At 37.4% G+C, this 27,102-nt stretch overlaps 1 protein-coding gene across 40 annotated transcripts in view; it reads right to left on the reverse strand.

Annotated features, from left to right (window-relative positions):
- The window catches only part of DFC (DHFS-FPGS homolog C), a 74,055-nt gene extending 51,588 nt beyond the window's left edge, over positions 1–22,467 (reverse strand). For 25 of the 40 annotated variants that reach the window (XR_016053119.1, XR_016053073.1, XR_016053118.1 and 22 more), the window contains exons 1-5: positions 22,376–22,467; positions 19,985–20,181; positions 11,340–11,405; positions 10,363–10,472; positions 868–928 (exon numbers count right to left, since the gene is read on the reverse strand). Coding sequence is in view for 11 of the 40 variants with exons in the window: in XM_088863462.1 (XP_088719588.1) it covers positions 868–928; positions 10,363–10,472; positions 11,340–11,405; positions 19,985–20,158 (411 nt within the window). In the remaining 29 variants the exon portion in view is untranslated. Of the gene's footprint in view, positions 1–867; positions 929–10,362; positions 10,473–11,339; positions 11,406–19,984; positions 20,224–21,891 lie in introns of those variants that run through there. The other 15 variants (XR_016053069.1, XM_088863457.1, XM_088863519.1 and 12 more) reach the window with 5 other exon arrangements.
- Positions 22,468–27,102: the final 4,635 nt, after the last annotated feature.

The raw sequence follows: 27,102 nt of genomic DNA on the forward strand, positions 1-27,102 counted from the left end.
TTGTAAAGAATGGACGTTTAAAATTTCATGTAATTTGGATTTGTAGAAAAAATTTAAAATTCAAATACGGAATGAGATCGTAACCGTCAATCTGGGCCATTGGGCTCATATGTTGATATGAGCTAGTGTGTATGTGTGTGTGTGTATATATATATATATATATATGGAAAAAGCGAAAAAACGAAAATGAATAGTGTTCGCCAAAACGAAAATGAATAGTGTTGGCACCGTCACGGACTCGTTACGTCCGTGGCGGTTTATTGAACGAAGCTGCAACGGACAGCAAATGGTCCGTGGCGGTTTCCATTGATTTTTCGAGCGCCACCAACATAGCCGTCACAGACATGCTATGTCTATGGCGGTCAAAAAATCCTTGCCGCCTGAAAAAAACAGACGACGATGGCGCTATGGACGAGATCACTATAGCATCTCCGCCCATAGGCATTGCGTAGATGCTTCTTATATATATATATATATATTCAACTATGTTGCATTTGAACTCCCGGTCTGCTCAAGTACCATTTTGAAGCACCAATACATTGAAACATTCAGCCCCAAAATCTTGATTTGAATTTCCATTCCATATTAATTTTTCATATTCCCCAATTTTCTTATGAATTTTGGTCGTCGTTCCAAACTGGTAAATATGGTACTCCATCCCAAGATCTCCTCATATTTTAGCATCCAATACCTCTACAAACGTCTCAAGCTAAGTTTAAGGAAGGAAGAAATGTAAAATAGACAACTGCATAGCCAAGGTAATGTAAGATCAAATTTTAGCAGCTTCCAAAGAGAAACAGCTTTGCCTAAATTGCAGAAGAATCGAAGCATGAAAGTTACCCAATCTGTCAAAGCACATAGAATTACCTTTAGTTTGCACCAACAACCCCAAAAGTACTGTAGAAACTTATCTTCAGATATATCCAACCTAAACAAATTGAGTAACAACATAATCAAAGCATCAACAGTCAGATGTTTGCTCTTCAAAATATTGACTAGCTAAAAAAGAACCAGTCAAGAAACAAAGGAAATGCCAAAACCCATCATTTTATCGAAAAAGCAAACATTATCATTGTGAAATAAGAGTAACAAGGTGGTGAGGAAAACGTAATTTACAGGAAAGCAATGCAAGAGAGCAGAACGATAATTGGAAACTGTCACTTTGGAAATGCATATGAGCATTATGAATGCATAATACAATGATGTTATGGTCGCATATTACAATGGTGTTACAAAAATGGAACTCAGTATTAATGCATATTGTTCTGATGTTACAAAAATAGAACTTATTGTTAAGAAATTTCAGAGATTCAAAGTTTACCACTTCCCATCAATAGCCTTGTTTTGCCTTCAATGAAAAGGGACCTCAAGATTATCTAAAATGTGGAGAAAACAATCCACCAAAAGTACAAAGAAGACATTAAGACTAAGCCAGAACCAGCACCAACAGGAAAAAAAAAATAAACAAAGAAAGAACACGATAACAATAATATTTGTGGAAAATGATCCTATAAATTTGTGAGGACCCGGACTTTTCTAGCACGTAAGAGGAAGCCTCCGTGCGTGCAAGAAGAATGCCGCCGTGCTGTAAGAGGAAGCCGCCATGCTTGCAAAAGGAATGCAGCCGTGTGTGTAAGAGGAAGCCGCCGTGCGTGCAAGAGGGATGTCGTCGTGCGTGTAAGAGGAAGCCGCCGTGTGTGCGAGGGATGCCGCCATGCGTGTAAGCCGCCGTGCATGCAAGTGATACTGCCGTGTGTGCGAGGGATACCGCCGTGCATGTAAGCCACCGTGCGTGCAAGTGATGCCGCCATGCGCGTTGCTGACGAGAGTGAATGAACTTCTATGAGTTCCACGTGGCACATGTACGCCACTTGTATGTCACAGTAAGCCACCTGGATGCCACTTGTAGCCTCTTGCATGCCACCTGCCTGCTGCCTCCCCCTCTTTGCATATATAAACCCCCTTCACACCCCTCTCAAGAGTTTTGCTCTCTCTCACAAACTCCCTTTCAAACACTTAGAACTTTAGGCTTGGCCATCCTTGGAAGCCTAGCATTTGAGGGGAGCCTATGTGGGGAACTTGGAGTTCTGTTGGATACATGTAAGTAGATCTGGCATCCATGACTTTGTTTGATTGCTTAGTATGAAATCTAAGTATGGATGTGAATGTAATGGTAAATGTGTGGGGGATGAATGTTAATGAAATTATGCTAGGTTGTGCCCTGTTTTTTCAGAACTGTGACTCCTATTGGTGTGATAGTTTGAGTCTTGAAGACATCTCTGTTGATTATCAAATTTTGTGGGGAAGTACCCCTTTGAGTCTATTTTAAGGGGGAAAAGACCCCATATCAATATCTATTTTAATTGGAAAGTTATGAGCCATTGCTAGAACATGCCAGAATCATGAAAAGAAATTCCAGAAACTTTGCATGTTTTTGTGCATGATTGTTCACTGACCAAATAGTGTTAGAATGAGCTCAAATCACTTTTGAATGAAAGATGAGTGAGTCTACTTTAAAAATAGTTTTGGAATCAAAACAAAATTCCCTACGCCCCTTTTTCTATGAAGATGTCACTGTTGTGAATGCAGGAACATTTCCAGGACTGTTACATGTTTTTGTGTAAGACCGTTTGCTGACCAATTCATGTCAGAATGAGCTGAAACCACTTCTAAATGAAAGATTTATGAATCTATTTTAAAAATGGTCTTGAAAGCATGATCGAATTCTCTGTGATTCGAAAGTTATGTTCGTTTTTCTACGAGGATACCACACTTGATTTTCTGCTGAATTTTCCATAACTATCACATGTTTTGTGTAGCATCGTTTACTTACCAAAATGCCTCAGAATGAGGCCAAACCACTTCTAAAAGACAGATGCGCGAGTCTATTTTCAAAATGGTTTTGGAACCATGATGAAATTCCCTATGGAGTGGAAGCTATGCTCATTTTTCTAAGAGACTGTTACATTGACATTTCTGCTCTGTCATGAAATTAGCGAATGCTTATGAAATATTGAATGTCCATGGTTGTAATAAGACATGCTTATGAAAATAGTGAATGCCTATGAAATATTGAATGAGTATGGTTGTAATAAGACATGCTAATGAAATTAGTGAATGCTTGTAAAATAGTGCATGCTTATGAAATATTGAATGTGCATGGTTGTAATAAAACATGCTTATGAAAATAGTGAATGCTTATGAAATATTGAATGAGCATGGTTGTAATAAGACATGCTTATGAAATTAGTGAATGCTTGTGAAATGGTGCATGCTTATCAAATATTGAATGTGCATGGTTGTAGTAAGAAATGCCTATGAAATAGTGAGTGAGCATGGTTGTAATAAGACATGCCACAGATGTGATATGAAGCACTATGCAATGCGTCATACATTGATAGTGTGATATGTTATGACTGAATGTGATTTGAGGCATTACGCAACGGGTCATCCATTGGTAGTGTAAGAAAGTTGTGCCGGCAGTTGAGAATCTTCCCTAACTCCCCATGATAGGACGGGAGTTAGGATTTGAATGTGAATAGTCGGGAGGGTCGCCCCCTCCCCCAAAATCTGTATGGACACTACGTCAATGGTCATCCATTGGTAGTGTAACGCTCTCGCGCTTGAAGGGCATAAGGAGAGGGTCGTGTCTTGCAAGGCCTCTACCTATCAAAAGCCCCAAAGCGCACTGGGGACTGTATGTGTGTGTGTGAAGCAATTACGAAATGGGTCATCCATTTATCATTGTCTTTCCTCCTAAAGAATAGTAGAAGTCTTAAGCCATGGAATTGGCTTGGCCTGATGGATAAGGCTTCTACTTTGGGAATAGGCAACTTTAGGATTGTGTGTAGTTAATATATGTTTGCCTGAATTTGTTGATCTGATAAACTGTTAGCTCATATGATATCTCATATCTGATTTGTGCTTGCTCTGCCATGAAAAAAAAATTTCTCACAACATGTTGAACTGTGATGCATGACCCCATATGGTATAACCTGCATGAATTCTGGGGATGGCTATGAATAACTATGTATAGGCAGGAATGCATGGTGCTTGATCTACTTACTAGGCTTCATAGCTCATCCCTTTGACTTTCTTCAATGTAGAGTGATTACTCGCAGTTTGAGGACGGATGGTTGGGTGACCGTGATTGGCGGTTGAAGACCCACACTTGACGAGAAGCTTCCCTTTTGATTGTAGGTGTTAGATGGCAGTTGGCCATACTATTGTTTTGTTGTAAAGCTTTGTATTCTGTTGTTGGGCCTTTAGTGCCCTGAGACATATTTGTAATAACTTGAAGCTCTTATGTACACATTGGTTTTAATTTGTTTGGCTTTGGTTATGGTTGTGACTGGAGTTTTTGTTTTCTTTCGTGGTTTGCTTCGATTCCTTCTTTTCAAAAGCGTTGAGCCCATTCCCACCTGAGTGGCATTCGCTACCTCTGATCACGGTTCCACACCCTGTTACCCTCCGGCAAGTACGGTATGGCTTCAGGGGGCAGGACTGTGACAAAATTGATGAAAACGATATCCAGAAGTTTGATTTATTATAAAGTGTACTATGATATATAGCTTGATAGAAATGCTATGATCATAAGCATTATCCCTGCCATAAAATGCATGGCCAGTGATGGAGAGACATCACAACCCTTAAGAACATGAAATGACCTAAGGGGCCACTCCCACTCTCCCTCCATTGTCCATCAATTAATTGGACAATGATAACTAGTATTGGAAAATTGGCATGTCCAGTCTCGTCTAAGTTACTCAGACTCAGGAGGCTGTCGAGTCTGGATCCAAACTCATGGGAACCAGTCAGATTTGAGTCCAAACCAAACAAATGGGAACCAGCCAAATCTGGCCAGTTCCCAATATTTTATTAATTTCATGTTTGGAGCCAGCGATTCTCTGACATGTGAGTCAAGCCTGTCAAACATGACTCGAGCTCGGGACTCTAGCAAGTCCGAACCAAAGTCTATGTAGTTTAACACTGGTGATAACACTATTACCACATATTTCTATAATCGCATTGATCATATACTATGCTTTCCCTTGGTTTCTTACTTTTTGATGAGAACTATCAGATTCATCTTCTTGAAGAGCATATTCAAGTTACCTTCCACATATACTTAATACTCAAAGTCCTTTTAGTGAATTGAGACTAGATAACACATTAGGTCATTGTGGCAGAACTGAAAGGAGTGGCAATGTAGAAGTACAAGTTGTAACTTAATACTCAAAGTCCTTTCAGTGAATTGAGACTAGATAACACATAAGGTCATTGTGGCCTAACTGAAAGAAGTGGCAATGTAGAAATACAAGTTGTAAATTCAAAAAATTATATTCTTTTATTTTATTAATTGCTGGAAATTCTACTTACATGTGCAACAATTATAATAAAATAGGCCTACTACAATCTAGGATCTTAATAACTTATTGCCAAAAATAAACCTTATTCAAACTGGATAAAACTTCAACAACTTTAGGAAATAAAATAAACAAGAACAGCAGTAAATAAAAACTAAAAATTAGTATGGGAAGACTTACTTTCGTCTAGGTTTACCCCCTTAGGGCTTAGAAGACCCCACACCCGATCACCTAATCAATGGCGCACTTTGATCCTAGAACCTGCTAAATCCACCAATTTGAACTGGGAAACAACTCTGGGACTCCCTCTCTAAATGTTATGGGGCAAACAAGGGTCACAATTAGGGTTTCACTAAGAACCTTTCTCTACCTAGGGTCATGCCCAAGTGGCACCTCCCAAATTTATAAGACAAAAGGGGTGGGAGTGTCCCCCTCCTTGACTCTTCTTTGAGGTGTGTGCCACCTGCTAGAGAGGAGAGAGAGAGAATGATATGGAGAGGAGAAAGAGAGAGGGGAAAGAGATCTGATGCGTGTAATAAGGGGGGGACATCCCCCCTAGCCCCTATTTATAGGCCTCTAGGGCTTAGGGAGTCCCATTCAGATTAGGAGTTCAACACTATCTAGGATTATTAAGCAATCTGTGAGGTGAGATAGAAGATTTAATTTGAGCCATCTCCAAGATCAGCCATCATGATCTAGAAAAAATCTTTAGGAACCTTATCCCTTGATATTTGACTTATATACACTTCTAATCAATCCAGAACTTTGACCAGTCAAACATAATCTTCTAGAATTCCTTTTCTCTCAAAAAGGGATAATAAAGAAGTCAAAACAATTCAAATTTGGTCAAAGATAAACTAGATACACTTAAAAGATGTTCTTGAAGAATATTTTTTAACCAAATATTTTCGCTAAGAAAATATTTCATCAAAACAATAAGATATTTCTTGAAAAAACACGTGCCATAAAATTTTGGGGCGTCCCATTATGAGGGACATGTGACACCCCCATGTGGGGCCTACACGTGTGGGGTTGGGCCCATAGCCTCTCCATGTCGGTCCCACATCATAAAACAAATATCCAATAGACCCTTGCAATCATTAAAATTTTAGAAATACCATTTTAGGGTTTTTTAATCAAATTAAAATATTTCCAAATTCTGAAAAAATCTAAAACTCACAATAACTTATTTTTAGCAAAAAACAATATTTCTGGAGTTTCACAAAATCTAAAACATAAAGAAATACAACTAAATAACAAATAAATATCGAGGCACTCCAACTGTGCCATGATATATGATCCACTATTGTCTTCTAAAACTAACCCAACGAGACCCATGACCCGTAGCCAAGTGCAAAGACTCATTATTGGCCCATCAAAGTTAGCCAATAAACAGTGAAACCATAGTCCCAGTATGTGAATTACAGGTTCCCAATGAAACCATAGTCCCAGTATGTGGATTACAGGTTCCCCCTTAAGAGCAAGTCAAATACACACATCACTATAGTGCAAGGGGACGCTCTCTCGATGCACATGTACACGTGCCCCTCTATATAAGTTTGCTTTTCAAAATGAGGTTGTAATACGTACATGCCGTGCGAGTTTTGTTGAGGATATGGCCCTTCCTCCATACAAAGAAGACCACACTCCTGATCTACAATCGTCTTTGGGCATCTCTCCACCCTCAACAAGGGATGAACCACAATAAACCCTCAACGAGTGCCACATGCCTAGGGGGTAAGGGTTTAGGATATGACCCTGGCCATAGACCACCCAACCCTAGGTCAATCAACCACAGTACACTCCCATTAAAGTACACAAATCACTATAAATAGTTTTATTTACAAGCTCTCTAGGCCTTTAAATGCCACAAACCCCAACATGAACAAGCCTTGCTCCATCAAAATGTACTCTGCAAAAAATCATTCTAATATTATAAACTATTGAGCATAATTGAAGCTTCAGCGAGAGGAACATTCAAGAAACTCAAGGGGCCAAATCCACACTAGAGAGAATGGCTAACATGTTTTGGGTTACTATCATGACCAACACAAAAGATCCTTAGTATCACCATCAATGTTATAGTTCTAGTTTACAAATTGTCAGTAACAAACTTGACTATCCTCCTAAATTCATGCTAAAGATTATCTCTACAAGCATAACAATTGGTGAATCTTGACTCCACACTTATTGAAACTAGTTTCTAGATTTATGGAAGTCTAAACACCCGCCCCCCCCCCGCCCCTCTTCTTTTTTTTTCCTTTTTGTTTTTTTATGAGAAGTGATGTTTAGGAGTTTTCAAGGCATCAACCTACTCGAGCTAGACACCCAATCTCAAGCTATAGTCATCATTTGTGGCATGAAATGACCAATAGAAACCAAAGTGGTGGTCCACGTTCTCTACTTTTTTTGAGTTGTATAACTTTCGGTCCACATTCTCTATTTAATTCTTCAAGTTGCATTGTATTGATCCAATGGAGAGATTGCAAATCCAAGATGTTATAAATATAATGTAAACATGCATGTACGGCATGTTGATCAATGAATGGCATTGAGACATGTATTGTTTTCCTTTCACTACCCTCTCAATTCCAAAGATGCAAGAATCTCGATTCCATATTGTTTGATTCCAACTAGTTCGGAAACTCGATTCGAAAGAGCTAGGAATCTTGATTCCATCCATGTACGAACGTCGATGCCAAAAATAGGCATCTTACAACGGGTGGCGATTCCACGCTTCCAATTCCTAATCGCTTCAAGTAACTATGGTGTGACTCTTAGGTTAAACCCTAAAGTGTAGTTGGGTATCTTCTAAACCACTATGTCTTAGAAGATTAAGTGAGCTAAATGCCCTCTAGAGGTCATCACCTTCTAGGAGGACATCTCAGAGGGATTCAGGCAAATGGGGATAGAAAACCTTGTGAGATAGTTTTCAAAGATCCTAGTTTCGGGCAAGATATTTTCATGATAGTCATAACTCATGCTCTACGAAACCTTGAGAAAGGTTATGGAATACCTCTAAATAATAAGGTGATTACAGGAATGTTAGGGTCATCGGGAGTAATTTGATAGAAATGGTCAAGAAGATAGTGAAACTATCTGTAATGAGCTCTTGAATCTAAAACCTTGCCATCTCAAGAAACAGTAACATGTAGCATCTGGAAGAGGCAGCATCTGCTCTGGGGATATAGGTCATATGAGAGATGGCCAGGTACATTGTAAATGTTTTATTCCACATGTTTTTGGAAGGTCCTTGCGCATGTGTGTTACTTTAGTGTTTTTAAATTCGACAAGTCAGGAAAAACAATGAGTTCTGGATATTGAAAGGTGCAGTTTGCAAGCATGTGTGTTACTTCTATTAGCAACTATTTCTGTTTAGTGAACCTAAATTGCAAATAAGGATATATTTGGGTAAATACTTTGTTTTATAATTAGGATATTCCAGGAATTAACATTTCTTTACATTGGAAACTAGATCGGAGAATACTTCCCATATGTGGCACCTAGATTTGACATGTGATTTGTGTCTCTATGGCTCGCACGGTTCGAGTTTTTTACCAGCATGGCCCCCCACTGGCCTTCGGTGCCATGTGGTTGGTAAATGGGCCAAAGATAGTGAATGGAGGCCATTAGATCTCCTAGTGGACGTGTGATCCAATTTGGTATCCTTAGGTGATTTGAATCCGTGGAATCTAAGGTGGCAGTTAGTCAAAATATTTTGGAAACCTAGTTGACTACAAAATTTGGAAAGTCAAACCTAGGTGGTTAGGAACTAGATCTAAGTTGGGATTGGGAAATCTTTTTCTGGTAGGAGTTACTTATGAAGAACCCAACTAGATCCAGAAGTCATATAAAATATCTAAAAGTAATCCACCTAGAGCTTGAAGAGCTCCAAGAGATAATGGTGCATCATCCACCTTTGATCCATGATGGTTGGGCAAGTATCAAATGACTTAGATTAGCCCTCAAACACCATGAATCCCCCAACAGAATTAGAAGACAATTTCCCATTATATTATCCATAGAATCCACTCTATAAATGGTATCCAGCCCTTTATCAATGAGTCTTTAGCTTTTAAAGAGAGTTCCAGATGAGGAAACCTAGGGTTAGGTCAAATGGGAGGTTGAGAAAATAAAAAGGGGGAATCCAAAAATTCAAATTTTTAGGTTGCGGGAGAGAAAACAAAGAGAACGGTGAAATGCATGTCGGTTAGAGTTAGGGTTCATGATCTTCAAAATCCTTGATCCAAGGGATAGAAGAAACCTACAACTTGCAACCCCATGATTTTTTCCGTCAACCACCACAGAGAAAATGTCTTCCCCCTACAAGATTTTGGTGAGTGGTGAGGAGAGAGAATGTCAGGCACACTCATGGGGGTCATGTGAAGAATTGAGTGTTCTTCAAATATGCTTTGTGTTAGAGATCTAGGGGTGAAGAAGTGCATGAAACCTAGAACACATACCTGCAACCATTTCACTCAAAACCAAGTGAAATGAAGGGAAGGGAGCTTGTATTCTAGAAGGTGTGTCATCGATCCAGGGATCCAGCGATTGTTTGAAGTCCTAGGGGGTGACCCTATGCAAAATATGGTTTGCTGATTTTCCTGCAGGATTGACTGGTTTTGGAGCACATGTTTGAGGACGTGGCAGCAACATTTTCTAGCAAAAATTATGTTTATTTTTTTTGTTTTTAGTCTAGTTTCTTGTATCGAAACATCAGAACAGGCATGTGTAAGACCAGGGTGCTACAGGGGCGTGAATAAAGAGTACACTTTCTGTTTTTTCTGAAAAGTATTAAAAGTTGCACCATGTCAGCTGGTCAAGCCACCCACAAATACAAATAAAAGAACTCAAATATAACAAAAATCAATCTGACTCCATGTAATACTCCATGGTTGAGCGAAGTCCATTGCAGTGGCATTCAGTTAGACATATCAGCCAAAATATAACTATTGAGAACATGTTTCAGTGAATGATACTGCAGTTAAATTCCTACCCATTGATACGGTATCTTTCCCTGACATCGATTAGGTGTGGCGAAGTGAAGAGCCCAGTTCGAAATCCACATTCTCGTAAAATAGCCTCTGAAAATGTACATGTCGAGCCCTAAATATATTTCACAAGAACGACAGCAATAATATGTTAGAGGAAGAGAAAGGGAAGATTGGCAAAAGGAGTAATGAGAGTAAAAGAATATAACTATCGAGGCGTGCTAAGACGGCATTATTTTTGCCAGGTGGGGCTAAAGCTGCCCTAAAGTGGCACCAGAATTGGGGGCATGCCAAATTTGCAGGGTGCAACTCCAAACAACAGAACCTTGCTTCTGGGCAAAATGCCATCTAAAGCAGGTTCTGGCTTTGGTGACAACCTACAGGACCCAAATGGCAGGTTCTTTTAATGCTGCAGGAATATCTAAACAGTGTGCAGGTCAATAATGAAGTCCTCAAGGCTTACATACAGGTTTTTATATAAGAAGCTAGTTTCTAAATCATATAAGCATCCATGCTATTCCATTTCTTGAGCCAGATGGGGATATTTATCACACATCCTTTCACTACTTATTTTATTAAAATTATTAAATTCACGGTTATCAATGTAACTTCATGTCTTCTATCATTAATTATTGTACTGTAAATTTTCAGAATATGCCATTTCATGAAAGCTCCTTTTTGTTCTCTTGTTTGTAAAAAAAAAATAATAATAATGAGTCTCAACAATAAAACAAAAGTACTTTGGCCAAGAAAAATCACAATGCTGCCACGGCAGAGCTAGCAATTGAATAACAATATAAAAAGTCTTAACCTATAGAACAATTAAACCTAAATCTGACCATCACAACCACATATTTGATCTGGCCAAATCAATAATTGTCCTAAAAACAGTCCAAAGAATTCTAAAGATCAGCAAATCTGACATGAAATGAGTGCATTCTATTTTGTCGCAATCAATTATCTCTGAAACAAAGCTGACAACCTTCCCTTTAGTCCCAGCAACATGAATAACTTTAAGCGCAGTAATTGGTTCTTCTAAGTTTAGTATCTGGCATAACAACAGGCAGATTTAGACTTAGCAAATCTTCATGAACACAATAACTGAAACCGACATAAGTAGATGGAGAAATGAAACTACATGTATAAGTGGAAACAAGATATATTTTTATCATCGATTTTTGTCCATAATAAAAGAAAAACATCATACTGCTGAGGAGACTATGAAGTTCTCAGTGTATAAATGCAGGAATAAACAATACTTAGAATTTGAAATGAAGCCCTTACATATGACAACCGCAGTTAAGAAAAAGCCATCTTGATAAAACTAACAAAAAGACACTACATGAATGCTAGCAATGGGAGCATACCACGCTTTGAATAAATCCCCCGCAGAGAATTTCCAAACAGCACTGCTTATGTCATGATATTACTACGTCAAGTAATGAATAATGTTGATGATTGTACTTCACAAAATTACATAAATCCTGTTTTCTCTCAGCTATACAAATCCAAAGCCTCATTAAATCCTACGAACATAACAAAATGTAAAAGTACTTCAATTACGTACAACAAAATCCTGGAGTTAACCCACACCAGTCTTCAACTAGATCAGTAAATTGCTTGTTTATGAGAGGAAAGAAGTGCTTCCAAGGAGAATTGCAGGATTCTCACTTGGTGGTAAAATTATAAATGACCAGTATGAAATCAAACATTTTGCATTATGCACAACAATTACTAGCAAACAGCTAAATAGGTTGCAGCTAAGGCTAACTAACATGCATTTCGACTTCCCAACCAAGCTAAAATAAACACAAAGTAGCAGCCTCATCAGCATATTTAAGAAAGATTCTAAAGTTCCTATGGTGAACCTCGCTTGTGAAATAAAGGAAGTGAGCAGAGGAAAGGTCCCAGTTAAGGGGCACTTTAGCTATTGCTGAATATAGTCAAGGATTTGAAGCTCAAATGCAAACCAGCCAACATGAAGTAGAAATTATTATTCCATTTTTTTTGAAAATGAACATGAAGTAGAAAGTTATTACTACAATTCTCTAATTCATCTGGTTTGAAAAAAACTTCCATTTAACTTTTGCTTTTGGCATGCTCTGCAACTGTGTTGAAGAAGATAATCATCTAGTTACATTACGCAGCAAATAAATACGTCCAGCTTTAACCGCATGGACCACTCAATTTAATGTTGGGACACCTAGTGACCATAGAAAAAAGGATTCTTGACACAATTAAGAGAAATTTTCCTAGGGAATCATTGGGCATCTTATCCATCTATTAGAAAATCCATTCTAAAAAGTACACAAGAAATCCAAGTCCACATGATCATAAACATCTTCCATGTTCAACTATATAATCATCCGAAGCGTTCTAGATCTTCCTCAGCAATCAAATAGTTCGACACTATTAGCACCTAATGGAAAATCTGCATCCTTTGAAGAAAGACCTAATGTTGTAGGGTATTTTTGACGCACTTGTATCCCGGTACAAATAAAGAGGAGACTATGGCAACCTAGGCCCGCAGGTACCAAAAATGCCTATGGACTATGCATAGTTTGAAAAATTTTCAAAACGCCTAGGCCCGGTCTAGGGGGGTGCATAAGGCGTTTTGCTTCAAGGGACCCGCCTAGACGGTCTGGGTGCCGCCTAGCGCTATTGTCTGAGAGGCCGCCTAGGCGCCGCCCCGTGACAATTTTCGGGCGGCGGAAAAAAACCCTTAGGTGACGGTAAAATACATAATTTTTTCCCCTTAAAAAAGGGGGGGGGGGGAAGGGTTTTAGGGGGTAATTTAAACCCAATATACAATCCGTGGCCTTTAGGGGGAGAAAAACCCCTCAAAAACCATTATTTTGTGATTTCTCGAAAGATCAATAAATTTTATATTTTTTCAATTTTATTTTGTGAAGACAATAGTTCGTCGGTAGATTCGGAGGTTCTAATAGTTGATTTTGAGAACTTTTGACGACCCAATAGATGAGGTTTGCACCGACACCGATTTGATTTTGATATTTTTTAAGTATTATCATATTTGAAAGAGAGTTTTGATTTTATTTTGCTACAACAAATTGTGTTATGAATCATGTGTTTTTTCTTTTACTTATTTTTTCTTTTACGATATATTTACATGTTTGTCGTTAAGAGATTGATTTTTTTGGTGATTTATTGATTTTTTTCACACTTGGACAATGAAATTGACATATGGTATTCTTTTATTGATTTTTGTCGTCTATTTCATGATCACGAGGAGTTTGGGTCTTTAAAATTGCCCTAAAAACCCCCTAAGGCTATAAACCAGCCCTAAAAACTCACCTACTTTTTTATATTTGGGGTGGGGGGGGTTTTGATATTGTTGAGGGCTCCCTGTCCGCAAGCGCCTACCTAGGCAGCCAGGCACCCAAACCGCCTAGGCGCCCGAATCCATTTTTTTGAACTTTGGGACTACGGAAGCTCATGACCAAATAAGCCTAATTTTGAAAAATTTTGAAAAGGTGTTATCCTGGCCTCAAAAAGCATGAGCGGGTGGCATTTGATGTCCTAAACATACACATCAAGTTTCATTTCAATCAGATAAAGATTCGGCAAAACATAACGAAATTTCATTTGCAATGTTGCTCTCTAACGTGCACAAAATACTTCATAACTAGAGCTATACTGCCAAAGTCTCTGGTGAGCATTAGACCACCACAAATGGACTCAGAATGCCCAAAAACCCCAGACTACCAAATTTCAGCTCATTCGCTAGGCCCCACTTTCCTAAAATAAGTAGGCCTTATACTATTCATGAGGAGCCTCAATGGAAAATGTGTTTTCTACATACGGGATTTCTTGGAAGAGTCATATCTTTCATCGTAAGGCCAATTGACCCCAAATTTCAGTATGTTGCTCATCTCATCGAGACGCACGTTTTGACATATGACACGGCCCGAGATGACGCCCAAAACGGAAGAAATCTTAGAGAGAAGTATGACCGGAAAGCATGAAATGCAGAGTTTTTCAAGTATGACATCCCTTCACTCCCATGATTGTTTCTCGAAGCCTAGGTGTTGGATAACCTTGAGGTCGGGTCCGTTGCGACCCTCGAAGGGCTTCGATTTGAGGTAAGATTTGCTCAAGATCAAGGCCGGGAAGACACCTTATTCTCCAAAATAGGCATAGTTTTTAGGTCGTCAAAAACCCATTTTCCTTGCAAATCGAGGGACTTTCATTGCAAAATAATCACGACTTCCCCTTTGATTTGTGATAAGAAAGATGACCAAGAACGCGACGAAACATGAAAGATCGAAGATTGAAAATCTCAAGTTGATAAGTTTTGGCCGGATTTTGGAACCAAGGTCAAAAGATCGATTCAAGGCTCAAATCTTATATCAAAACGATCACCTTGCAAAGACCTACACTTCTATGGTGTTAGATCCTTCAGAATGTCATCAGAATGCACTGAAAATAGGCTTGAACCATAGCAAAGGCAAGAGGCCCCTTTGAAGGGATGGTTTTATCATTTTCACAATTCTATGGAGGGCCAAAATGCTTATTTTTCATAAAACAAAATTCACTTTTAATTCATTTTTATTGTATTTTTAGTCAATTAGGATTACGTTTGAGCATCCACCCATGATTTTGGATGACTCTATATAAGCATTTTTACTTCATTTGTAACCTAGAGTATAAAGAAATTGTAACAAGGTTGGCTAAGTTGAGATTAAAAATCAAGCATTTTCCTCTTTGAGCTTGTGTTTTTTCCTTCCTTCACAAATCAAGAGAGAGGAGAGAGAATACTTTTCTCCTTGAGCTCATACCCTTGGACCACCAATCCCTACCCCTAGACCATAGTCCCCACCAAATCCCACTATACTCCTTAGAACATCAATCACTACCCCTAGACCTTAGTCCTCACTTAATCCCACTATACTGTTTAGACCACCAATCTCTACCCCTAAACCATAGTCACCACTTAACCCCACTATACTCCCTGCATCAAAACCTATAGACCACCAAAGACTCATACACTCCACACTCCATACACCCTTAACCTTCACTCCCCCAAACCCTTAGCCTCACACTCGAGCACTCAAAGGATCGGGACCGAAGCTAGCACCCGGGCTCAAGCCACCAGCTGGCCACTAGGTACCTAATCATTCTCTTCTCTCTCCTCTCTCTTTCTCTCCTTCCTCTTCTTTTCTCTTTTCTTCTTCCTTCTTTCTCTTCTTTCTTCTCCCTTTTCTTCTCTCTTCTGTCTCTTTTTTCCCTCTATCTCTCTCTCGCTTTCTCTCTCCCCAAGCCGGCGACGCCCTTCTTCCCCCCTTTCACTCTCTCTCTCCTGCTTTCTCTCTCTACCTAAGCCAGCGGCACCCTTCTCCTCCTCTTTCACTCTCTCGCTCCCGCTCTCTCTCCCTCCTTCTCTCTCCTAATTCTCTCCCCCTCACTTTCTCTCTCTACCTCTCTTTCTCCCTCTTCCACTCTCATTCTCTCTCCTCCTCTTACTCCACTCCCTCTCATCTCCCTCTTCTCACTCTCTCACTCAACTTCTCCCACTCAGACTGCTACATTAAGAGGGGCTCTTTTGAGGCACATGTTACTGCAGGTACATCCCCTAATATAGCGACCTTAAGAATCCTCTAGGGCATCTAGGCTTCGGTCTTATACCCTTATCGTTGATTTTGGTAATACCTTGTATATATATATATATATATATATATGTAGACCTTTATGTTAATATAAGTTGTGAATAGAAGTCTGAAAGTTTCTGAATGGAAAATTCGTTTTGGTGCAATATGTAGTAAAAAAAATTCGAATTTGTTTTATTCCTTATGAATAGACTGTCACATCTCAAGAATTTTAGTATTATAAAACTCGGGGTGTGACAATTATGGTTTCAGAGCATATGCAGGAGGAAGAATGTATTGTTAATGCCTTCTCAAAAATGGAGTTGGGTGCAAAAAGACTATAGTGTAATGTCTCCTCAGAAATCACACCAAGGACGATGAAGGTAAGAGAGGAAGAGATGGGAGACAATTAGTCACTGTATTCAACAAGAGGAGAGAGAGCTATGATGGATGAGAGAGAGAATTTTAAAATAGGAGAGAGAGAGAGAGCTTCTTTTTTTATATATAAAAGAGAAAGTTTCGTGAAAATGGAACACCTCATTGCAAGGTGATATAAAAAAGATAAGTGGGGTGCAAAGCTGCCATGCTAAAAAAAAACATTTGAAGTAAAAGATGGCGTACCTAAGGTCCACCCAAATAAGGTTGGACCATCAAATGTTATGAAATGGTATATTAACAAATTATGGTATATTAACAATAATATCGCATTATTTATTGTTAATCATTATTTACGTTAACAATATAGAAGTAGCAATATATTAATGGTATATTATAGAATTATTACTATTATTATAGAATTCTATAATTATTATATAATTATATTATAGAATTCTATAATATGCCATTAATATATATATATATAGTTTTAAAATATACCATTAATAATAATTATAGTAATAATTCCATAATAATTATCGTAACATTTCTATAATACACCATTATAATTATATAATATAATTATATAATAATAGTAATAATTCTATAATATACCATTAATATATTGCTAACTCCATATTGTTAATGTAAATAATGACTAACAATAAATAATGCGATATTATTGTTAATATACCATAATTTGTTAATATATCATTTCATAACATTTGATGGTCCAACTTTATTTGGGTTGACTTAATCATTTGATGGTCCAACTGTATTTGGGTGGACCTTAGGTCCACCATTTTCTACTTCAAACGTTTTTTTTAACATGAAAGCTTTGCACCACACTTATCGTTTTTATGACATCTTGCAATGAGGCATTCCATTTTCATGAAACTTTCTCTCTCTCTCCTATTTTAAAATTCTCTCTCATAATAACTCTCTCTCTCTCTCCTCTTGTTGAATACAGTGAGTAATCGCCTCCCATCTCTTCCTCTCTTACCTTCATCATCCTCGGTGCGATTTCTGAGGAGACATTACAATATAGTCTTTTTGCACCCAACTCCATTTTTGAGAAGGCATTAATAATACATTCTTCCCTCCTGCATATGCTCTAATACCATAATTGTCACACCCCAAGTTTTATAATACTAAAATTCTTGAGATGTGACAGTCTATTCATAAAGAATAAAACAAATTCGAAATTTTTTGACTACATATTGCACCAAAACAAATTTTCCATTCAGAAACTTTCAGACTTCTATTCACAACTTATATTATATACCTTCATGTTAACACCACAACTGTCACATCCTAAGAATTTTAGTATTATAAAACTTGGGGTGTGACATACCTCCTAGGGGAGGTAATGCCGAAAGGCTGTCTGAGCGTCGAGAAGTCTCTTCTTCTCTCTTACCTCTCTCTCATTCTCCCTCTTCTCCTCTTACTCCACTCTCTCTCTTCTTCCCTTGCTCACTCTCTCTTCTTCTTTCTTCTTCCTTTCCATCTCTCATTCCACTTCTCCCACTCAGATTACTGCATTAAGAGGGGCTCTTTTGAGGCGCATGTTGTTGTGGGTACGTTCCCTAATATAGCGACCTTAAGAATCCTCTAGGGTATCTACGATTCAGCCTTATACCCTTTTTGACGATTTCGGTAATACCTCCTGAGGGAGGTAACGCCGGAAGGCTGTCTGAGTGTCGAAAAGTCTGTCCTTCTCTCTTATCTCTCCCTCTTCTGCCTCTTCCCCCCCCCCCCTCAATTCTCTTTTTTTTCTTTCTCGACTCAACCGCTTTTGACTTCTCCACTCATCACTCATTACTCTTTGTGAGGCTCTTCAGAGGCGCATGTTACTATGGGTTCGTCCCCTAATATAGCGACCTTAAGAATCCTTCAAGGTATTTAGACTTTGGTCTAATACTCTTCCGTCGACCCCGGTAATACCGCAAGGGGGAGGGTACACCGGAAGGCCGTCAGATTGACGAGTGATCTCTAGCCCTCCTCCAGTTTCTTCGTAGCCTTTCCTCTTCTTCTTTTCTATCATTCTTCTTCTTCTTCTTAGACCTCTAACCCTTAAACCTCACAAACCCAACACCATCACTTTTAACCTCAAGGACGAGCCAGGGGTCACCAACCCTCTTTGAGCCATTTGAAAGTGTGTGAGCCAAGGTGCATAGCGCAGTGCAAGAGAGCCAGAATCAAACCAAGCTAAGCGGCAGGGGATTTTCCGCATTGTGATCTAAGAGGGCTCAGTGCCTGGGCGTATCACGACCCCATCCCGTGAGGAGGTCCTACCTCACACCCCAAATCTTTCTTTTGTTGGTTCTAGCCACACACACGCACGTGGTTTCCGAGAAAGTGATCCCGAGCTGGGTCCCACACCGAGTCCCTGGCTGAAACGAGATTCGAGGGCCGACCACCTAGCTGTAATGAAAGATGGAAAAGGGTATAATCTCCCTACTTTGAACCTAGGCAGTGATCATCTATAAGCTAGAACTAGAATTAATCAGTAAACAATTTTTCAAATCCTCCACCCGCTCTCCACTATGATCACAACCACAAAAGAAGTGTCCACACCCTTTTTTATGTTGTGCTCATGAAAGGATTCAACACATAACAAAAACAGTCACCTCACAAGTAACTCAAGGTCCTGAGCTGACCAGACAAAAGCCTGCAGGATGATGCACTTCCCATAGTAAAACCAGTCATATTCACCTCCCTCATTTTTTATTTTTCATAAATAGTCATATTTAGCTATTCTAGAGCGAAGAGTTGCCTAGTTGGGATAGTGTAATGGCTAATTTGTGAAAAACTACAATCTAAAAGGGCCATTTTATTATTGGGTGGCAATTGATCCAAATAACACCTAGTATCAAAAAGGTTCTTGCCATTATATGAACATTTAATAGTTCATTTGAACACTACTGACATTTTTTTTCAATATCTAACCAACCAGTGAGAGTAGAAATATCTTATATTGAACAAGGATGGCAAAACGACTTGACCAATAGCAAAAACCAAGTACATATTTTTTTTTATAACAAACCGGCTACTTATGAGAATTGAAAACTTTTAGACTAGAAAATGGGAAGTGAACTATCAGATCTTGCAATCCAAAAATTGTCCTTTCCATGCTCGGTATCCTTACAAAAAAATGTCTAGACCTAATTAAGATCTGTACATAATTAAAAAATGGACGTATGTCGAGGACACTAATTCCTCTACAAAACTAAACTTCGAAACAATTCCTAATGAATAAATACCACAAAATTCTAGCTTTAGAATCAAATTTTTATTTTACAATTTTTAAGTACCTTGTTCACTTTCTGATATTATTTAGTACCATCTACCACAAAGAGAACAGAAAGTTTGCAATACCATAGCAGTTAATAACTTAATATGTAACTAATGGAAGTTCTAGAACTTCTTTCTCATTGTACCAGATCCAAAAAACAAAGGAAAGTAACATAGTATTTCAATAACTTCATGATTTCTAAAATTGCATGAGAAATTATAATCAAGAAAGATAAGCGAAAATACAAAGGAGAAGAAACAAGAAAAGGCTTCATGAAATATTGCCATACATGGTTAACATTCTCAAAAAAATATTGTCATACAAATCAAAAGAATACTAAAAAGTGCTTACCTTCAGATATTTCAATATAAAATTAAGCTTTTCATCATTGTATTTCCCATCGTTATTTGATCGAACTCTACGTTTACGAGAGATGAGAGAGGAAAGTGCTTCCATTGCAGCTTCGTATGAGGATGAAAAACAAGTATTGTAAGATTGAAATTGCTCACCACCATATTGCTCCATCTCTTGGGCACACTAGGTGCCACCTGGCAACAATAATAAAGATAAATGCTTGACGGCATGGAAATCTGTACAAGATCATGATTTCAAGCAGAGGAAGCAGCATAAATACAACGGCTAGAAGCTAGAATGAAACACATCAAGATATTGTTTAAACGTAAACAGAACCAATAAATACTGGACAATTCTCAGAGCTTTCTAATATTTCTAAATCCAATCTTGACTACAGAGGAAAATGTAACAAATAAGCATTTAAAAACTAAGCATCTTCTCATAGCTTTTGTGTACTTGCATGAGTAGATTGCAGGAGCTCTATTCTCTGGGCATACAATTTAAGTGTTCTGCTTAGGACTGTGATGGGGCTATGATATCACCAAGGCTAACAGATCTTATGGCCCTAAACTAAGCTTTCTATGCTTTTACAATCTTTCTTGGTTATATGCAAAATAATAAAGAAGACTAACACAGCCATAATTCAGCCTCTTATATTAAATACGTAGAAAACCACTTTAAAAAAATACATGAATCAACAATCATAGACTTTAAATCACAAACCGATGTGGAGTCCCTTACCAACTTGTTATTTCCAAAGTTCTGACAATGACAAAAGATGATAGTAGTCAAGCATCAACTTTATCTTGTAATTTGAAAAGCAATTAAAGACTCAAACTTTAATAGAAGTGACCAGAGGAGCAAACAATATTATCCATCCACAGTTTCAATACCATTTATGATCGCCATCAGAAACGAGGCTGTAAATAGGGGGCGGGGACTTTTTCCTCTTTAAAAAGGGGGAAAATGACTCGAATGCACCTTTCTAAGGGCATTTTGCACCCTTAGAAAGGGGCGAAGTAGGAGGGTGCCTAGGCTAGGTGCCATCTAGGCAACCCAAGTAGACCCCAGGAAGGCCCGCCTACGCCTAGGTAAAGCACTTAAGCCCTTAAGTGGAATGCGTGCTGTTTTTTGCATCTATGATCAGAAACACATGAACTTTTCACCTAGGGCCCTTTTTTGCAACAGTTCATTCTGACCTCACGAATCAATTCCATCATGGGACTACTGTTATCCTTGCTGGATCCATGATTAGAAATATTGAGCTTTTCACCATAGTAAGGCCTTTTTTGCAACAATTCATTCTTACCACATTAATTAATTCCATCATGAGACTAATATTATTATTGCTGGAAGTAGGATGCAATATAAAGTATAAGATCTTCAAGGAACTAAGCACGGAACCTTTCTTTTATTTCTTTCTATGAGCTCCAATAGATTTACAAGGTGAAGAATCGTTGTGATGATTATTTTCAAATGCTAGGCCGGAGGCTTATATCATTGCTAGAGGTTTCAAGTTTCAACCAGCAAAATGGTAATGACTATGACATAGACCTTGACACCCTCTGGTAATATAACCACCATTCGTATCACACAAAAATGCATTGCCCACAGTAACATGCAAACCAATCAAGAACAACAACAAAACTAAAAGAACATGGAAAATCCGAAGTGGCTGCCTACATTTGAGATTTAGTTAAGAAACCATTTAAACCAAAATTCCAGGGCATTAGATACAACCAGGAAGCTCACAAAGACAGAAGAATATGAAATATTAAGGAATGCAGCCTAAATCTTAAATACCTGCGAGTTATAGAGGACTTTAACAGAAAAAGTTATTGGGTGAGAAAAAATATTTAACATTAAGAATAAACGAAAAATTTATGCAATATAAGCTGCATTACCCACTATTAAGTATGCAGACGCTGGCATAGAAACATGGAAATGATGCTCCGTTTGAAAGATTTCTGGTGTCTCTTAAACTAACATTAAAATACAAGATAAAGGAGTAGAAAATGGATCTTCTTGCCCACCAAAAAATAGCAGAAAAATACAACAACCAACAAATGTCCATTCCGAATTTGATTTCTCGGTTTTCTTAATTCCTTGATTTCCCCCATTATTCATTAGGCATCCTCATACCACTGTAAATTCTCTCAGATGAGATGAAATCATTCTAAATTCTCTCAGATGAAACAGATTGGATTCACTTTCTTTGAGCACTGTAGCTACACTTTTGAATCACTGAAAAATAAAAATAAGCAAAAAAGTCGAGTTTCTATACAAGGGCCTGAAAACTGAGGACTGGAACTCTCTCTATTCTCCTTTGATATCAAACCACGAAAAGAAAAGTGAGTTGCAAAATGAAAGGCATGTACTTCTGCATACCTAGCTTTGCACTTTGCCTTCCATCTATTACTGCATCGCTCTCTCTCTCTCTCTCCTGCACGTTGCCTTCTATCTATTACTGCATCTGTTTCTCTCTCCAGCGCACACTCTCTCCCTCTCTTGGCGTGTAATCCACTTCATGTTTCGGTGCATGTTCCGGATTTGCTTTCGTCTCACGCTTGTCGCTTGCATCAAACTCTGATCCTGCCGATAAAGACCGGAATGGACGGCCGATATTCTCTAAAAGGAAATATCTCCGTATTCGGATTCCTCTCTCTAAATATTTTTTGAGAAATTTACCTATATAACCGTTATACTTTACGTTATTACGGATGTACCAAATTGTTTCTGTTATCTGTTTTTGATCTTTTATAACGTTATTTTAAAAAAAAATGCGACTTTACCTTTTTTCGGGTGTCGAACAACCGAATTGAAAGGTTTTTTGAATGTTCAACATCCGAAAATAGCTCGAAAGTTTAACGTTTATATTCCCATTTTCGGATATTCAATATCTGAAAATGTGACTACCAAATTTCAGAAGGTCTCTGGAATTTCGCAGTCATATTTTCGAATATTGAACATCCAAAAATGGTTTCAGATGTTGGACATCCAAAAATGTCACATTTTCAATATTTTCGGATGTTGGCAATGCAAGCTTTATGAAATGTGACTGATATTGTAAATCATGTTGATAGATCTCTAAAGTATTAAATTATGCTTCTGTAAATTCTTATTAAATTCGTTTTCCCCCAAACTTATAATATATATATATATATATATATTCCGCTAAGAAGCGAGAAATTTTAATGCGAAAATTATCAGTTAATCAAAAACCTAAAATCAAGAAATTTCGAATGTTCAACATCTGAATTCAACGTATTTTCGGTCCTTTCAATTCTGTTGTTCAACACCCAAAAAAGGTAAAGTCGTCTTTTTAAAAAATTTGCGTTATGAAAAGCAAAAAAAAGACAGACATGTAATAACAGAAACTATTCGGTACATCTATAATAACGTAAAATGTAACAAATATATGTGTAATTTTCCTCTTCTTTATAACTAATCATGCTTTATGGTCTTATTTAGAGATTTTTTAAGTGAAAAAACTTCGTAGAGTATATTAATAGAATTTTGTGGACCGGTATTTTCTATGTATGAAAACTAATGGAGATAGTTGTATATCAATGAATTAGTCACTAAGCAGTGCATAGCTAATCAATTCAATATAATTTCTACTAAAAAAATAGGTTTTAAAATCAATCTTAAGTAAATTACTGTTTAGGATAGTGCGACTTGTCATTTTTATGGTGGTGATGTGTTGTGTTACTAGTTCAATTTGTGTTAAAATTATTTTAAAGTAGTATTAATCTCAAGTAAACTACTCATGTGCCTATGTTTTGCTGCCCATTCAACTTGTGTGAAATTTATTTTAAAGAAGTTAAAATGATTGTTTCATTATAAAGTTCAAAGGAGCATGTGCGTTGGATAGCTGAGAAGTTGTAAACAGGAAGTTCTTACTATGGTATTGTTAGACTATATTGTTATTTTATTTTTAATTAATTTTATAGTAGTATAATGTATTATTTTTATGTTGACATTGTGTTGTGCTACATGCTCAGCTTATGTTACTTATTCCAAAGAAGTCAAAATGAATGAAGAATTTATTTGAATTGGATATATTATTTCATCATAGATTTTAAAAGGGCATATGTATTAAACATGGGGACTTTACGCTTTAATTGTGTAATAGAAAAAAATAGAAGTTTTTTTATAGTGGTCATGTATGACTATATTGTAGGTTTGTATGTTATTAATGTTATGTTTTTTCAGTCAATTGGATTTATTATTCAACTTTTAAAAGGTATTAGTTATAATATAAGTTATGAATGCATATGTATCACTTTATAGGTTATATATATTTATAAGTTATAATTAATAACTTAACAAATTAAATAATTTTAATTTATAGATATATTTCAGTTAAATTTATTAAAGATAAATAAATTAACAATCTTATACAGATATAATTTACAACACAATAATTTTTATGTTGAATTATACATTCTATTGATTTAAATAAAGTTTATTATATAATAAATAAAAAGTATAAAATTAATTAGAATCAATTAACCGCATATAAATCACATAAATGAAAATGATGGTCGAACTACAGCTTAACCCATTGATTCTCCTTGGAAACTATCTTTTTTTATCGAAGTTCGGCTCATCCACAAAACCTCAATTATTATTGAACATGGGATCGTCAACTCCATTTGGATACCCGGCAAAGATTGGTGTTAAGTTTTTCAATAATATTAAGTAAAATACTATTCAGAATAGTGCAATATATCATTTTTATGGGTGCACTATGGTATGCTACCCACTGAACTCGTGTAAATTTATTTTTAAAAAGTTAATATGAATGTAAAATTTATTTAAACTGAATATATTGCTTCATTATGGAGTTTAAATAGTCATGTGTGTTGCATGGTCTAGAAGTTGAAAAAAAGAAGTTCTTTATTATAGTTTTGATAGACTAAATTGTAGATTTGACTTTAATTAATTTTACAGTAGTACAATGTGTCATTGTGTTGTGATATTCGCTCAATTTGTGTAAATTTTATTTTAAAAAAATAAATGAAATATTAAATTTATTTAGAACTAGTTTAGAAAATCATGATTCCAATTTTGTAAGTCGAGCAATATTTTTTAAATTAATTAAAATCAATTGAACCCCACAAATAAAAAATAATGGTTGAACTACAACTTCACCTATTGATTCTTCTTGGAGTTGTTTGCAGTACAAATCGGGGAGATCTTCGACTGAAGATCCCTCAGATCTGAACACCACAAACTCAATTTTTTAAGAGTGATAGAGAGTGGGGACAATCAAATTCTGATTTAGGGACAATCAAATTCTGATCTAAATCCTGATTTACTCAGAAATGAGCAGATCTACTCTCAGATCAGTGGCAAAGCCAACAATGATCCAAAATACGAAATACAATATAAAATGTAGTAAAAATTATTTAATTCTAACAAAAATAAAAATAAAAGACAAGAAATACAGAAAGAATAAGAAAATACCAGACCGGGCCAGTTGCCCCCGGACACCAAGGCTTCCAGGCCTCGCCCATATCAGGAGCGGCTGAGTTTATGTTGTGCATCCTCTTTAGCTCTCTTCAGGTTTTGACCATGCCTTGGCTTGGTTGGATGTCATTCTTAACCTAAGGGTTGTAGGTTTAATGACTTAAAGCTCAAGTCTTCCTAGATCTAGGTTTTTCTTAGGTCTCACAATCTCAAGGTTTTCTCTAAGAACACAAGCTAATAAGGTCTAACCCCCGAAATAATTTTTTTATAGGTTGAAAATCATCTGGAATGGGTAACAAACCAGAACCAAAAATTTCCCAACCTGCACTGCCATTTTGGTGGTCCAAGGCTTGGACTACACTGGTAGTGTCGCCTAAACCAAAATGGTTTAGGTTCAACGAACCTCACCAAAAATGATTCGAGAGGGGTTGTCATGCAGAAACTGCTAAATCTACTCAAAATTGTCAAATTCTAGTCTGGGGTGTTTTTTGGGCTATTAGGATGGTGCTTACAAAAAATTAGCCGATTTGGGTCAGTCTAGGTTGGGCGACACCTGTTGTGTCGCTGCCCATACCACATATGTCCGGAATTGGCAAATTCTTGTCTAGTCTCATTTTGGGGCTGTTGGGATGCTGCCTACCAAAAAATAAGCCGATTTGGGCTAGTTTAGGCTGGGCGACAGCACTGGTGACACTTAGTCCAAATCTGCCCGGAATTGGTAGATTCTTGTCTGGGTTGATTTTGGGGCTATTGGGTTACTTCCTGCAAAAAAATCAACCGATTTGGACTAGTTTAAGCTATGGGACACCACTGATGTCACCCAAACCAAATCTTCTCAGCATCGGTAGCTTCCAATTCTGTGGGGATCTACGAGCTCTTATGATGTTGCCTGCCAAAATTTGGGTCAAAATGAGGTGTTTTGTTATTTTAATAATATTTTTACAAAACCAGGATGTTTTGCAGGATTCTAGATCACAGGGTAGGCAGTATGGACTATGGTGGTCTATGGTCTGGGGGTTTATTGTGACAGTGTAGTCCTAAGGATGTTTATGGTTAGAAAACCATCGAATTTGCCACTTCACAAAATGGGGTGCCTGCAGTTGCTCCTCTTTGGTACTCCATGCCCTTCGAGGGACATATGAATGTCAAAGAAGTAGACACTGCTGACATTTTAAATTTACATGATGTCATGTGGTCAGATGGCACATCAACTTTCCCTCCAAGGCATTGTGCTCCCCGCTCACCACCTAGGACATTTTCATTCTAGGGTTTTCGATGTGAGCTATTTCGATGAGTTACACAACCTTGGAACTCAAGTTGGATTTTCTGGCTATGCCACTTAACTTCAGAGGTTTTCATTTTTAAATTCTTGAACCTGACATTTTCTTTGATTCCCTTGTTTATGATGAAAATCGGGCAGATCTTCCGACAAAGATCTCTCGGATTATGACACCCTAAACTGATAAAAATAATGAGGTAGAGAAAGTGGGACAAATCAAATTCAGATCTAAGGCCAGATCTACCCTGGAAACGAGCCTATCTGATCTCAAATCTGTGGCAGAGCAACATGATCTAAAGCATTAAAACACAAATTCAAAGCAGCAAATTGACCAAAACTAATCAAAATAAAATCAAAATAG

The sequence above is a fragment of the Amborella trichopoda genome, chromosome 1, assembly GCF_054954075.1.
Source record: "Amborella trichopoda isolate Santa Cruz 75 chromosome 1, AtrichopodaSantaCruz75HAP2 v2.0, whole genome shotgun sequence".
Classification (NCBI taxonomy): domain Eukaryota; kingdom Viridiplantae; phylum Streptophyta; class Magnoliopsida; order Amborellales; family Amborellaceae; genus Amborella; species Amborella trichopoda.